The sequence below is a fragment of the Globicephala melas genome, chromosome 10 (assembly GCF_963455315.2).
Source record: "Globicephala melas chromosome 10, mGloMel1.2, whole genome shotgun sequence".
Classification (NCBI taxonomy): domain Eukaryota; kingdom Metazoa; phylum Chordata; class Mammalia; order Artiodactyla; family Delphinidae; genus Globicephala; species Globicephala melas.
The window spans coordinates 44,383,874-44,401,029 of NC_083323.1; the positions used below are offsets into that span (position 1 = coordinate 44,383,874).

At 36.2% G+C, this 17,156-nt stretch overlaps 1 protein-coding gene across 1 annotated transcript in view; it reads right to left on the bottom strand.

The window, feature by feature from the left end:
- TRHDE (thyrotropin releasing hormone degrading enzyme) overlaps positions 1 to 17,156 on the bottom strand; it is a 405,192-nt gene that overhangs the window by 31,474 nt on the left and 356,562 nt on the right. Inside the window, exons 14-15 of the mRNA XM_030866254.2 lie at positions 17,022 to 17,119; positions 16,448 to 16,555 (exon numbers count right to left, since the gene is read on the bottom strand). Of these exons, the coding sequence (XP_030722114.1) occupies positions 16,448 to 16,555; positions 17,022 to 17,119 (206 nt within the window). The remainder of the gene's footprint in view (positions 1 to 16,447; positions 16,556 to 17,021; positions 17,120 to 17,156) is intronic.

Consider the following 17,156-nt stretch of genomic DNA (forward strand, 5'->3'; position numbering starts at 1 on the left):
AGGTCAAGTTTCAGGCTCATGAGCAGCTGTCCCCCTGTGCATAGCAGATGCGTCAAATTTCACTACTATGAAAATGAGACTTACATATATTTACATATATAATCTGAAACCTGTTGATGGTCCACTGAAAAATAGCCCTTGATCTCAGCTACGAATCCCCAAACTCTCAAGAAAGTAATGGCTATTAGCAGATGCTGGGAGGTACACTTGCTTAAGATTCATAAGGCTCCTTAGAAGAGCAAGGACAGAGCGGATTAGCCGGAAAATACCACTCAGATTTTTCTAGCATCTCCTCCCAACCCACCAACTCCTTATCTTCCTTACTCACCCAGCAGATAAAGAATCAATGTATAGGTCACAAGATTATTTGTACTCATCACTGAAAATAAAACAAGATTGGTGAGCACTGAACTTGCCAAGGGTCCTTGGCTCCTAATGATTTCCATTGTTAATGAAACCCTCTTTTGCTGCTAAATTTGTAAAGATGCGCTAACAACACTTTAGCAAAATGATTGCTCTGGGGACAGTTTAAGATCTCTTTGTATAAACCAAAGTCATCAGGAACAAATGAAAAAGCTCAGTTTTTGTAAAGCATGAGCTGAAAAACCCACAGAACTCACAGTTATGAATAGTGCAAATGAGGCCTATGAGATTCTTGATATTAGGATTACAGGGAGAGAGAATATGGAAATTGTTTATGAAAATGTGAATCCCCCCATGGTCATTTCTTTTTAACTGCTGCCTCAGAAGTAAATCTTTTAGTGGAATTTTATCATGTAGGAAGCTGGTCTCTGCTAGCTGCCTTCCTACAAGATGAATGGGGTAATGCTGAGCCCAAAGGAAGTGCCTTTATCTTTCTAAGGTACTGACTTTGCAGAAATGATTACCTAATTAATGTAACTTCTACTATGTTTTTTATTCTACTCTCATTTTAAATAGCATGATGACAGAGTTCATTTGTATGATAAAAGTTTAAAATTCAGCATAAAAATTCAGTATATCATTTTGGAATAATTTATTTTTTGCATTTTGGTGATATGTTTAACCTTTTCTACTTTGCCAAAAGCAAATGCCTAAAAACTAAAAGCTTTGGAGTAGAAGTTAAAAAATTAAGCAGTGGAAAAATTAAAGGTATGTGTCTTTTACGAAAAAATTTTTACTGAGTTAAATAATAATTGTGAGGTAGTGGGACTAATATTTTAAAACATAGTAAATTGGTAATTATTAAATGGAAACTTGTGAAGTAGATTGGTAAATTAAGATAAATAACAGGAAAATTTCCAAAGATTTTGCTATGAAATTTTTCATTGCTGCATTGTATTTTGAGGTTAAAAATCAGGACTCATTTAAAATAACAATAAAGGACTAGTTTAAGATATAAATAGCAACTAAGAATGATATCATAGATTAATATTTAATGATATGGTAAAATATATTATTTAATATGATGAAATATATTTTTAAGGACAGAGTGTAATATATATATAAATATCACTGTGTTAAGTCTAAAGAAAAACGTTAATGTGTATGTAAAAAGAAAGGCTGGAAAGATAAACAATATTAACAACATTAGCCTCTGGGTTTGGGGATTATAGGTAACTAGTGTTTTTTTTACACACATATTTCAAATTTAATAATTTAATAACGTTTACAGTTACTTTGGAAATAAATAACTACATTTATAAAGATAAAATTCTGTTACTTTTAGAATAAAATATATACCAATATAAAAAATTCTGTTGAATAATATATAGAAATAATTCTGATGATACAGTTAAAATATCTCCCAGAGGAAAATTATACTTGCTAAAAGAAAAAAAACACACTATTTTAAAATATAAATTTTGATGCTTAATCATGATATGGGTCTATTTATTTCTAAGCAGGTTCTCAGTAGACGTAATTTGACCAGTAACTGCCTCCAGGACTGGGCAAGTCAAGGTCATTGCTTTGGGCTTTATTTTTAATCCTAATTGGACAAGGGCTAAAATACATGAGTTCTAAGGTCCCTTCCTGCTCTGTTAGTACAAGTGTCTTTTCATTAGTGATTGTATTAACATTGAAATGTGGATTTAATTATTTTCAAAGACAATAAAAAAAATTCTCAAGTCACTGGCCTCTCGAAGAATACCTCTTTCTTTCAGTGGCACTACACATGCCATTGATATAGAGTGTGGCACACCATTTAATTAATTTTAATGAACTTGCAGTTCATTTGAAATATAATTTGCCTATTCTAACTAAAAATTGGAAGACAGCTTCGGTTGAGGCTTCCTCACCAATACTCTGTGTCTTGCTCTGCCTTATAAGTACAAGCACTCTTACTTCTTTTGGGGCAGACAATCCTAGACTTTTAACTATCAGACTGAAAAATAACCTGCATTTACAAAGGCTGACCCTGTCCATCTTGTCTGCTACCCCCATCTCTCATTCTATCCAGATTTCTTGGTCCCTTGACTGCTGCTAAGAAAGCCATCCTGAATAAAAATGACAGCTGTTTAGAAGGAATGTGTGACTTTTTGCACCTACCTGTCTGTTTCCTCATCTGGAAAATGGGAATCATAATTCCTTACAGGGTTGTTACAATGATTAAATGAAATAATGTTTCATTTGATATTCACATGAAAACGGTGCATATCAAGGGTTCAGTATGGATTTTAGATAAATGTTGTGCATAGCCAAGTACAGGGGACATAGAAAATTGTCTAAATAGGTAGTAATAACATCTCTCCTCCTCATTACTTTTATTACTATTATTATTAGGATGCAGTGCCAACAAATATTCCCATCGTTCCCAAATGAGTTCTGGACTACAAAGAAAGCAAAAATAAAGTTTTTAGACAACCTTGCTAAAAGTGAATGAGTAATTATAAAAGTCACTACAGACACTACATCTCAAGTTTAAGGCATTACAATGAAATACACTTTTATAATTCCACCTAACTTTACTGGTATACTTGTCAATCAAATACACTGCTGAATCTACACAAAAACCCTGGCAACCAAAGGAATATCGTTCCTTAGTATCTCTACAAGGCCCATGGCCAAGGAAGAACAGAATCTCAAGTGAAGTATGCAGTTGGTGAGTGGCTGAAAGAACAGGAGACAGCAACGCTGTCAGCTGGCACCTTTCATGCATCAGCTGGGGCTGCTCTGTTTCTGAAGAGTCTTCTCACTGGTGCCCACACAGCCTGCTCATTCCCACTGAACCTGGAGCACGAAAAAACAAAATACCCTTTGGACCTCAAAACAAAATAGAGTTGGGGAAACCTGGTGGACAATAGACCAACAATATTTAAAATTACTGTGTTCTGAAATGATTCCAAACCTCTTCACATTTTATTTTTGCATATTTGCTAAGAGGTATATGCTGCTCTTTCCATATGAAAGACAAAGGATTGCTGGGAATGGGTCGGTCATTTTAACTCTTAATATCCCAAATGTATCAAGAGTATATTTTAAGATAGCTGCACTCCTTTTAAATGGCTCTTATAATTAAAGTAAATGTACTTTAAAAGAGACGTTCACTTTGCTTATGCTGAAATAATATATATTACATTATATTTTAAACCTTTAAGTCCCTATATATACAGTAGCTATTATTTCTACTGGCTGGGAAGGGAAAGGGATGGAGAGGGTTAAGTTTCTGGGCTGTTAAGACCACTTCATAAAATATAATTGCTAAAGCATAAGAACAAAAGAAACCAAGTGACTCAGATAGCATTAAAAAGAAGAGGACAAGGGGGCTTCCCTGGTGGCGCAGTGGTTGAGAGTCCACCTGCCGATGCAGGGGACACGGGTTCGTGCCCCTCCGGGAAGATCCCACATGCCGCGGAGCGGCTGGGCCCGTGAGCCATGGCCGCTGAGCCTGCGCGTCCGGAGCCTGTGCTCCGCAGCGGGAGAGGCCACAACAGTGAGAGGCCCGCGTACCGCAAAAAAAAAAAAAAAAAAAAAAGGACAAGAAGAAGAAGACATCAAAGAAAAAGTAGAAAGAAAGAAAGAACACATGAGACATGTACAGAGTGGCCAAAAAATTCAGAGTAAAAATGACAAAGACAGTCATGACAAAGACCTACAAAAAGGTAAAGGGGAAAAAACACAATGAGAGGAGAATTTGTGACTTGATTTGTTGAAAATTTTTCTTTGGCCTGGATTTTGAACACATTCTACTGAAAAGCCTAGAACAAAGTTATTTAACGTTTCATAACTCAGAACCCTTATGATATCCAGAATCAATTATACCCATAAGACCTCCAAAAAATTGAACTGGTTTATAACAAAGGTAGAAAAATTAAGATATCCATGATGACTCACTTTAAAACAGTGAGCAGCAGACTGCTAGCATAAATAGCTCTAAAAACGTAATTTACAACTTAAGAGGTATACAGTTGTAATAGAAGTTGTGAAATGGCTGATAAATTGCCCTATTTATAGATGCCTGTGTTACAGAGGAGATAAATTGTTTCTGGATAATTGCGTGCCTATTATCCGTGGCTTCCCAACGAATTTCAAACCTGCTCTATCCTGATCCTTGAATATTTAAGCTTCTTCTTCACTTAGCTCAGGTCAGAGCACTGTAAATCTAAGTGCCTCCTATGATATGAAGTCTAAATATAGATGGTGTTTTCTGAATCACAATGATTAGGAATCAGTACTTGTGGTTAACTTTTAAGATGAAAGGTAATGATAGGAACGACACATTAGTTACAAGAGCAAATCCATCGCACTATTCCCATTCAAATCATGATCCAGGCTGAGTGTTTATGAAAACTCCACTGGATGACATAGGGCTCCACCTGAACAAATAAATCTTGTTGCCCAGGAATAACTTACAGCAACAGTCATTGTCTTGAATTCTTCATACAAAGGTTGAAAATTGCACCAGTTTATTGTATCCATCAAATTACTACATCGACAAATGTATGGGTCTATGCAAATGAGGTTTAGCTTCATTTCTAATGCACTGTCAAGGTCACTGTGGTTAATAAGGCTGATTGTACAGCTTGGGAAGAATCAACTACAGCCATTTAGTTAATTCTTTAGGCATAACAAGTAAACTGTCATGAGTAGGCAATAATTAATATACTTTCCTCACTTGAAAGGTCTCCAACTAAAAGATTTTATTTGGCTAAAGTAAACTTTACTATTCTCTGTGTGTGTGTGTTTGTGTCTGTGCATTGAACAAAATGTAATTCTGTATGTTTTGTAATTTTAATTGTTAGATTCACTGCATAAGAAAATGCTGTACTTTTTAAAAATAGAGAAATATTCTTATTCTCATCAAATCCTGGATGTTCTATGGTTTCACTGAAATGCACTTTGATCCTCCTATGAAAAAGCAGTGAAATCCATGAAAAACTTTATCATACATGTATGTATGCTAAGGAATAAGGATGTATATAATTAAATTTGATAATTAAATATAGTTATAAAAAGTCTAGTCCTGTTACAAGGTAAAATCAAATTATTGATTAAAAAAAGAAGCTGGGGTCTGGAGAAAGGGAGAATGGCAAGAGTGGATGAAAAAAGTTACAAAACAAGCTAGAAGGCCAATTTTGCACTGGGAGATAATATAGCTGAGAAAAACATACACTTTAAAAGAGTCAACTCAAACGTTATGACTTTCTGAAATAAGTGAAATGTATGTATGCACATACACATGTAATTGGCAGGTATTGGTCATAACGTTGCATGTGTATAAAGAGAAGGGGAAAACAGTGCACATTGAATGCCTGCACTGTATGTTCGTTTCAGCATAAAATAAGCAAGGTTTGTTTATATATGAAAATAAAAGTCACTTCAATTTTTTCTATTTGGTTTTTTAATTATAGAAAGAACCTCAAGTCACTAGAAAGTAAAACACAAAACAAAAACAAAAAACCTCTTTCTAAATATTTAGATGTGAAGGGATTCTGAAACACGAGAATGGGTCCTTTGCTGTGAATTTTAGGAATATCTCTATATATTATTCTATCTTCATGCGATAGGCCACTCCCATCTTTTTTTCCTACACAAGTAAGAAAATAATATTCTGAGGAATCATGATATTAATTATGTCTGAATTTTATGAGGAACAAGAAGAACCTCCCTTCTCAGTATCTTCTTTTATTCCTCCATTTCATGATGAAAATCTTAAGTAAGAACAGGGTGAAGTTAGCGAAAGTTAGAAGTCTTATTTGCTATCTATTGGTAGCACTCCATGAAATCTCATCAGCACAATACAAAATATTATGTACCAAGTTTTGATTGCAAGGCAGAGGCTAAAGTTGTGTGTATTAGTTTCGTATGGCTGCCATAACAAATTACCACAAACTTGGTTGCTTAAAGCAACAGAAATTTATTCTCTCACAGTTCTTATGGCCAGAAGTCCAAAATCAAGGTGTCAGCAGGCTGCTTTCTCCTGCAGATTCTGAGGAATCTGTTCCATGCCTCTCTCCTAGCTTCTGGTGGATCTGGCAATCCTTCGTATTCCTTGGCTTATAAATGCATAACTTCAATATCTACCTCTGTCTTCACATGAATTTCCCTCTGTGATTCTCTGTTCTTTCTCTTCTGTCTCTGATATGGACACTCAACATTGGACTTAGGGCGCACCCTAAATCCATGCAGTCTCATCTCAGAATCATTAATTTAATTACATCTGCAAAGATCCTATTTCCAAATAAGGTCACATTCACTGATGGGGTTTAGGATTTAGACATATCTTTTAGAAGCCACTATTCAATCCGTGCAAGTGTGTGCATGTGCTTTTATTTTTCCTATTATTGCCAAGAAATTACAAGTCATCAGAGTTCTTTCTCACTTTCAGATATTTTAAGGTATGGGTAACGCAAAACAATATTTGATGACTATGGAAGATCTTTCATCAACATTATCACAATATTGAGTAAATGTTATCACACTATCATTAGAAAGACTACCATGAGTTATTTTCATTTTGAGATAGAATAACTTATATGCATGAAATCAGTCCTAAGTCTTAATCACAAGGGGGAAAAATAAATAAAAAGGAAATGTTGATATTGCTGAAAGAATCTTCTCAGTGCTAATAGCAATGCTTATATTAGTTTTGGAAAATGTGGAGGAAATTTCTTCTTTATAGTGGTTGGTAGTAGTTGCAATAAACCTTGTAATCAATGAATCTTGAATCCATCAGTATAACCTACTGTCTGTGAGTATGTAAGAATGTTTTGGAAGCTACAAATATTTTTGTTGGTGCTTCTGCTCTGGCTTAGTAAATAATAATGATTACTATTGTAAGCTTAATCACCACTGCTCCCTGTGTTGCCCATGTAAATCTATATTTACTTAGTACTTGTACTGTGATAAAGTCAGGCAGTTAAAATAGAGCTATTCTATAACTAATCAATAGGCGTATCTTTTGACAGATAACACAAAAGTTCAATAGTGTTATGCCTGAAATTGGTAAAATACTAGGCAAACAATACTAGCATGATAGGAAAATTACTTTTGGCAGAAATGGGAGGAAAACCAATTATACTGAAAAGAAAAAAAAAGTTAAATTAAATCAAGTTATTTTCAAAAGCACACCTCTGTAAAAATTAAAATACCCTGAAAAAATACTATTGACTATTTGCCTCTATGCATGACTAATAATATAATATTTTTAAGTAAAATGTCAGGAAAAGCCAAAACAGTTGGGAAAAGGGAAATAAGTGTATGATTATTTCTGCATTTTAAATTAGAATATAAAATCGTTATTGCATTTAGATTACAAACTAAATGTGACTGTAAAAAAGTGAATAGAATTATGCACTTATATTAGCTCTCAATGCAATTAAAATCCCTGCTACACTGAAAAATAAATTAAAAACACATCCAAATTAGTTAGTCCCGCAAGTAGGTCATTCAGTCAAATATTTATCTGATGACGAACTGAACTGAGCTAGCATGTATTGAATTCTCCAAATGGCAAGGACAAGTGGTAGTTTCAGTGTGATTCCAGAGAAGCATAGGGAGAAGAGAGATTATAAAGTCCTCTTCTACATTTAGTTATAGCCACTCCTGAAGTAATCTTATACATGACCTCTCCTTATACAAAAGGTTAGTCAGGTAGTGATTGACTACTGGTTATGAAAAAGATTTCCGGTCTGACAAAAGAATTCACAATTGGATTAATTCAGATAGCAAGCCCACTTACTACATTTCACATATGGCTTTTCTTCTCCATAGCTTACCAAAACACTTCTATTTGTTAACATACTCTCATCTTAGAAGAGAAATCCCCTTAAGCTTTGATGAAGGAGCATAATTAATTAACGGGGATTTTTGCTCTTCTCAGCAAATAAAAACAAAACCACCTGATGAACTGAAAATGAAATTATAAAACTTCCAGAGGATGTTCTTGGGTCAGTATAGAGTCTGCCCGATCACCTAAACTTTTGAAAGTACCAAGACTTTAATCTTGAGAAATGATGTTGAGGAAGAAGGCCATTTTTTTTAGGTGACTTTTTCTTTTCTGTTTTTAATTTTTATTGGAGTGTAGTTAATTTACAATATTGTCCCAATCTCTGCTGTACAGCAAAGTGCATCAGTTATACATATACATACGTCCACTCTTTTTTAGATTCTTTTCCCACATAGGTCATTACAGAGTATTGAGTAGAGTTCCTTGATTGAGTCACAGATGTAGAAAACAAATTTATGGTTACCAGGGGGCGAAGGGAGGGAGGAGGGATAAATTGGAAGACTGGGATTGACATATACACACTACTATATATAAAATAGATAACTAATAAGGAGGGCCATTTTTATACACTGTTCCTTCCTCTTAACATCTCCTTTCCCTCTTTGCCTACTGAACGTGTATCTTTCCTGTAGGCCTCAGGTCAGTTGTCACTCTGCAGGAATGTCAGCCTCACTGACAGGTCAAGTTGTTCTTTTCTTGTAAATCTCCCTCTGGTTCTCAATACACTAAAATCGTACAGTATTCGTACGACATCTGATTAGTCTCAGTCTACCCCATTGGACTGTCAACTTCAGGAAGGAAGAAACTGTGTCCTTTTGCTCATCACTGTATCCCGTGACTTTTAGCCTGATGCCTGTGATGCAGCAGTTACTCAGGGTAGATTTGGTACATTAATCAAGCACTGTTGGAGTCTGAATTAATACTGATTAGTCACATTAATAGATATTACTATGGAAAAGTCACTTTATTTTAGAAATAAAGCTGAAAGTTAAAAACCAAGTTGACTATGATCCAGCTATTCCATTACCCAAATGTGACTGGTGAGCTTGGCCCTGTAATGCTGCATCCATCACAGCGAGGGACGCAGCATGTTAAAGATCTTTTGTTTTAGCTTTAAAAAACTACTGAGGAACAAATTAATAATAAGACGTCGATGATGGTGATGATTTTGAAGATAATTGTGAATTATTCCAGAGGTTCCCAAAACAGTCTCTGTGCTGGAGTTATGCAGACAACAATTCATAATGAGGTGACTGGCCATAACTACTAAAATATAAAATATCTAGGGAAGAAAGGTGATAGAAGGAAAGTGTTTATCCTTTAAGGTTTTTTCTTTTTCCCAAGCATATGATAAAAGTCAAAAAAAAGTCCTTTCTCTTACTTTTTATATTAACTCCTGTCACTCTTCCTTCCTCAGTCATGTTCAAATATGTCCCCTTCACTTCATTTCCAACACCAGCACTCAGGGCCGGAAGTCTTCCCTGATCTCTCTGATCTGGTCAAATTCCTACAGGACAGTCTCTTAGAACACCACAGATCTCTTCTTGGTTGCACTCACTTGAGTTTCATTTTTAGCTTTATGTGATTATTTTGAACAATTTCTGTCTCCCTCCTACACTCCCTCCTTGCCCCTGCATTCATCTTTAGGATGGGTAAGGGCACAAACCACATATTCTCAATGCCAGTCAGGTGGCAGGGGCTGGCATTGCTTGAATGCTGCCTTCCAAGTGTCTAGCACAGTGCCTGATACATCGTAGCTGCTCAATACATACTTATCAAATACATGAATAAATGAACATACCTCCCCCTTTAACTATATAATCAAAAGAGAACCCAAAGTGGACACATTGTGAGGAAACTATGATTTATGTGCAAGCACAGTGAGTGTGAAATTGTGGACTGTTGGAGCTGATGGAAGCACTAGAGATTTGTTCTCACTTTAGAAACAGGGTTGAAATTTGGAGCCATTAACAGACTTGTCTTAACCCACAGCTGCCTAATGACAAACTAGGAGCAAACCTAATTCCTCACCCCAGCTCACTGGAGGTTTGGGCAGCCCTGCCCTTTCCACTACTCCACATAGACTCCGTGCTGTGTTCACTCATCTGCAACAGGACTACGCTGGTATCTGACCACTAAAATGGCAGATCTGGCTGGTATAACATTAGCCTATGAAAACTTATAGTAGGTCAATGTACAGTAAAAAGAATACAAAAAGGAGTGTAAAGAGCAGAGGTAATAGGACAATAACTTGGAAACATGGGCAATAAATTAGGATCTATGTTTTCAGGGAAGAACCGAAACACATACAGACCATAATGGAAAGAGCCGAACACATACAGACCATAATGGAAAGAGCCCTTTGTCCCTCCACCTTTACGTTCTCACATAAGTAAAGCAAATATTGATGGATAGAGAGCAGACACAAAGGAAAGGAGCTTAACTGGAGCTCTTTACACTATGAGATTAAAAAAACGCTATGGCTGGTGGAGGGACATGTACTGTAAATAGCAGCTGATTAAGGGGAGGAAAGAAAATGTAATATTTACCCAGAGGCCAAGACAGGCAGTATTTCTTAAAGCGGGGAGAAAAGGGCAAATGTCCCCCTGCTCCTAACTGAGAGTCTCTCTGGTAATGTTTTGTTTTTTATTTTATGTTACAGGTCACATCCTTATATCCTCAAAACTTATAGAGAGTTAAGTCTAATATTGAAGGCCTTCTATAAATGTCCTATTCTGTTCTATTCTACACTGTTCCTACTTTCCCCATCTAAAATTCATGCCACTCATTACTCGGGGGTGGGGGGGCGGTCAAAACAAGTATTCAATAGCAGGCAACTTCAAAGATGATTAATGTATAATTTCCTATAAGGGTCAGATATTATATAGGCATTCTTTTACATAACTCTCACTACTTGTTTGGTTGTTAGTAGTACTGCCACTTTTCAGATGATGAAACCAAGTGATTTTCCTAAGTTAATTTAGTTGAACAGCTGCAGTTTGATCATGGTGTCTTTGACTCTGAAGACCATAACCCTTCCTAATACCAACGGTTCCCAAAGTGTGGTCCCCAGATTAGCAGCATCAGCATCACCTGGAAACTTGTTATAAATACAAATTCTTGGGCCCCATTTCACCTACTGAATCAGAGCTCTGGAGGTGGGGCTCAGCACAAACTGTTTAACAAGTCCCCCCAGGGATTCTTGTGCACAATCAGGTTAGAGACCACAGGCTTATACAGTGTAGCATAAAACTTTTGCTTACACTCACTGCAGAGAGTACTTGAGTTCTCTTGGGTGTCTTTTTTGCTTTTTTTTTTTTTGAACAAACATCTATTACTGATGTACGGAATTTGATACACCACCACAGAATTACCGGCAGTAGGGGTAGAAAGTAGACAGGCTAGGGACGGAAGCCCAGATCTGCCACCTATTGTTACATAATCTTGGCAAGTTGCATAACCTTTCACAGTTTTGGATTTCTCTTCTATAAAAATGAAAATAAAAATGATGAGATCAGGGCTTCCCTGGTGGCACAGTGGTTGAGGGTCCACCTGCCGATGCAGGGGACGTGGGTTGTGCCCGGTCCGGGAGGATCCCACATGCCGCGGAGCGGCTGGGCCTGTGAGCCATGGCCGCTGGGCCTGCGCGTCCGGAGCCTGTGCTCCGCGGCGGGAGAGGCCACAGCAGTGACAGGCCCGCGTACAGCAAAAAAAAAAAAAAAAAAAAAAAAAAAGAATGACGGGATCATGCACCAAAAGCACTTAGCCCAATCCTGAAATGTAATAAATACTCAATAAAATAGATATAGTTTTCATTATGATTATCATTGTTAAAGACAATAATATTGGTAACATTATAATTAATTGCATGAGTAGTGAAGCTTATTATTGCAGTATTATGTATGCTGCAAAGCTCCAGAGATTCTCCTCTACTTACAAATTTTATTATAAAATGGCCTTCATTTTTTCAATTTAAAAATGAATTTCCAATTAATTTCAATTCACTAAACATTTTAAATTTCCCACAATGTACAAGGTATTCTGCTCTTTTAGGGTACCTTTTAAGTAGGGTATTGATACCAGTTATCAATTTATATGTTAGGGAATGGATATCACCATTGAATACTGTTTTTAAAATTAAACACTTTAAATCTTTACTGTGTCTTGGCTTAAAGCTTTATTGGAAGATTGGGACTGACATATACACACTACTACATACAGAATGGGTATCTAATAAGGACCTACTATAGAGCACAAGGAAAATACTCTATAATGACCTATCTGGGAAAAGAATCTAAAAAAGAGTGGCTATATCTATATGTATAACTGATTCGCTTTGCTGTACACCTGAAACTAACACAAGACTGTAAATCCACTATGCTCAAATAAAAATTTTTTAAAAAAAGAAAAAATTGTATCTTTTCACATTATTTGAAAAATAATACATTATCACAAAATTAAGAGCTGTGTCAACTGTGGACACATTTAACTTCAGGTTAAATTTTTATTCAAAGAAAATCGCATATTGCTCTATTGAGACCCCTGGACAGTTAACTGTACAATCTCAACAGTGCTTTAATACAGACAGTTTCAAATAATAATTCACTTGCAGTAAAAATATATCCCCTCTATTTTACTCAGTGAAGCTCAGACCAATTAGTTCTTGTTTATTTGCACCAACCAGTGAAAGAAACCAATTTCTGTCCCTTTTATTATGCTTTTTATCCATCCATACAAAAAGGCTTTCATCTTTTCTGTCTTTTTTTTTTTTAGAGTGAAATTCTCAGTCCTCACTACCTCCTCTTGTAGCTGGTGTTTTCAAGATCTTTTTATCATTTGTATTGTTATCTACCGAATAATTGGTGATTTGTCTCTTTTCTGAAATGTGGCATTCTGCTGAACTTCGTCCCCAAACCACAGACTAACAAGACGGGAACATAGCTCAATCTGTCTGTATGCATGACATCACCATTACAATTCAACACACTGTAGCATATGAATATTTTAACAGGGCTCAGAATGTCGACTCATTCAATGTATCATCCACTGTAATTCTTGAATTTTTCTCACTGTTGCTACCATCTCTAGCTTTTCATTGCACATTTTGGTTCCATTACCCTGCCCTGCACCAACTTTCCATTCCATTTTCCTGAATCCAATGCCACCTATTCGATCTATGTCCCCAGTATATCAAGATCGGGCTGTAGAGTAACACAGCACCCCAGAGGTTGCAATCCCTGCTACTTCCATGACTCCTTGTCCTTTAGATTTATTAGCATAAATACATAGCATCTCTCCGACCAAAATTTTTTAGTATACAACTACATTACCCTTCGAGGGTTTTTTTAGATGATTTTTAAGGTTCCAGTTAAACAAAACCAAGCAAACAAACAAAGCTTACTGGTCTGTTACTTCAGGCACATTTAAAAAGAAACCTAGCCCTCCCCTTAATTGACTCAATTTAAGAAAGTTAAACTCAGCACCAAGAACAGGAGTACATTATTGTTTTATTATTGAGCTGTCATCCCCAAAATATAGATTAAACCTCTGATCTTCACACACAGGTAGCTCAGTAAGTATCATTTACCCTCCCTGCAGGAAGTCACTTGGGTATGCTGGGTCGTGTCATATGGTTGGTCAGTTGAGTAAACCTTAGTAAACACAGAGTTAGTTTCACTTAGCAGGTTTACTTGCCCAGTTACAAAAGAAAGCAAAGCAGGAGAATATAAAAATGATGAAGGAAATAACAAAAGAACCTTAAAATATTATTAGGCCCCAATTTAATTATTTTACCACGAATAGATGGCAGGGTTATCAAAACTGAAATGAGCTGACACTTTCATTTATAAGAGAATTATGGAGGTGATCGATGGTTCAAACTCAAAAATCAAATATTGCTGCACTCCTTACACATCAATCCATGTGCCTTCCTTCTGTCTGGAATCTGCATCCACCCGCCTCACACACTCATACACACCTACCGCTGCCTCACTCAGCCCTATCAGCTGACAAAGTCCTACTCATCCTTCATGAGGAAGAATGCAGTGTCTCCAAGGCAGTAACCCCTCCCTGCTGTGTGTTCACACTCTGTCCTGTGCTTAGTTCTTGCTTCAAAGTACCACTATTTGTTTATAGAGCTGCATCTCCTATTCATTTTGAGCTCTGCCTCTTCTCTTTGACTTTTGGTTACCAGGTGCTATTGAGAATCACTCAATAAAATTTTGGTAAATGAATGAATTATTTTAAGAATAGATTTTCCCCAATAGCTATATTTTTAAATGTAGAAAGTGATGTCCGGCTTGAATACTGTCTAGAGAAATTGTGGTAATGCAACGGTACAAGTTCAATTTTAATACAATGGCGAGAATATATGTGAGTATGGGTATATTCATGAAAGGGTTCAAAAACAGCTATCAGCTCTGAGAAAAGACTTATGCGTCTGTAGCCAAATAAAACAAACAAAGAATGAAACAAAAAACAAAGGGGAGGAGAGTTGAGACCACAATCTTCAAATAGCATATATCACCTTTTTTCCCTCAAATGTATATATGATTATATATCTTAATCAAATTTTGGATGTATTGGTTTTGGATAAATGTTTAAGTTTTCATAGCCTAATTAATGTGGTAGAACTGAATGAGGTGGCAAAAAATAGGAAAAAAGTTTTATAACATTTTAAGTCTAATATAATAATTTTCAGAAGACTTAGCAAAAAGGATAATCATTAGTCTAAGTTTAACAAATGAATTTGCTTTAGTTCTAAAGAAGAGTGATGAGGGATTTAATCACTGTCTTCAAGTGTATGATGGTTCCATTGAGAGATAATAGTGATAAAATATTTTCCTTCTTAGCTCAGAGTACGACTAAGACCGATTAACTTAAAGAGAAAACAGGAAAACTCTAGAGAAGGTGAGATGTTCTGATTAATTACTAAGTAATGCAGTGAAAGATTTCCCTCACAGACTTTTAAAGCAGGAGAGCTACGTTTTGATCTAGACTCAGGTACTAAATTTAAACTTAAACATCTCTCAGCAAGACAAATACCAATTTGTTCCATAAACAGATAACACTGTCTGTGTTCCATAAACAACACTGTGGCTTTCATGTCTGTGGTTCTCAATGTTCTTCTACAACAAGTCTCTTTCTCTGTTGCTCATGGGGTCATCTCAGTCACTCATATGAGGGACAAGCCCCCTGTACCATGTAAAATAGAATCATCTGAACAAATTGTTCCCTAGCTCCTCATTCTTCTGATCGGACTCTCTTTAACACTGTGGACAAAGACTGGAGAGGAGTGATTATAAATTGCCCAAAGCGTAAAAAGAAATGTAATATAATGATCCTTGGAAATTCAAAGACACCTAAAAAGGTTTAGAAAACTATAGTAAGAAGATCACCGATCTTTGATTATTTCATACATTTAATATTCTTTTCATTAACATTAACAACTGACATTCAGTATAATATTTAAATTAAATCAAAAATAATACTATTAGGGCTTCCCTGGTGGTGCAGTGGTTGAGAGTCCACCTGCCGATGCAGGGGACACGGATTCATGCCCCGGTCCGGGAAGATTCCACATGCCGCGGAGCGGCTGGGCCCGTGAGCCATGGCCGCTGAGCCTGCGCGTCCGGAGCCTGTGCTCCGCAGCGGGAGAGCCCACAACAGTGAGAGGCCCATGTACCACACAAAAATAATAATAATAATACTATTAAATATTTTTAACCTCACATTATGTATTAAAATACTGTACTGTGAAATTCCAAGATACAAGTTTAAAGTTTCTGTCAAGGGTCACTAAAAGAGTAAAGGTTTTCCATAACCTTTTTGTTTTTAGGTTTTAATGTTAACATTTGCTATGCTACTTCATTTATATCAAAATGCTCACAGTTGTTTTATAAATAAATACCACAACCTTTCTAAAGAAACTTAGAGTTTGATCTAAATTTATTTTGTTCTCATGGGATAGCAAAGCTATCAAAATTTAAAATAAGGTGACACCCTATAGTTGAAGAATAAGTCTGGATAAGAAAGGTAGTTTAAAACTACATAAAACATTCCAAAGATATGTGTATTGTGGCTTTCATGCTGTTGCTTTGTAAGCTGTGAACCTGAAACAAAGTTTTGCAGTGTTTTTTTCTTGTCTTGTTTTTCTCCAGTTGATAAATGAAATGCATCCACTGAGAATCTGAAAGCAGTATAAATCATATCAGAAATACAGGATTTGGTTCAACTTACCTGTTTCTGTTGCTGGAAATCCAATCTGAAATAAGCGTTGATGCCTGTTGGTGACAGTGCTTGTTGCCAAAACTACATGCTAGCATTATAACTTCTCTACGTAGCTCTCTGGGTATCATCAAAAGGAAAAGAAAAATTAACAAACAGTGTTAATATCTAGAGAGAAAAGGAAACTCATTACACTACATTACAGTAGATAAGTAAATAATCAGCACAAAATTAATTTTCAGATATGGAAATTCCATTTTGCTGAGCAAGAGATAACTAAGCAGAGTAGAAGTTATACATAAAAAAGTCTTCTCTGGAAACAGTACTATAGTGAGGGGTACGGGTTCAGATCTCAACTTTACCAATAGAGGCAGATCTTAAATTAAAACATGGCAAAGAAAAGCCTTTGTTCTCAGTACCAGGTGGTGGAAACTGTGCTGCCCATCAGAAGCCCTCCCAGGAGAGGGAAATGAAAGATGCAGAATGAAAGTAAGATCGTCTCATGCTGCTAAAGTCACAGTGGTTTTAGTGGTGTGTTACTGTACAGTTCTGGGGGAAAAAAGCAAGTAAGAAAATAAAACCATACTCATGTTGGTAGGATGCTTGAACAAGAGATCCATTAAAATTGGTTTTTGGCCAACCAAGCTTGATGTACGTTGTTGCAACTTGCTTTAAAATATATTCCTAAATGGGGAGTAGGAGAAATAAAGATAATATCATT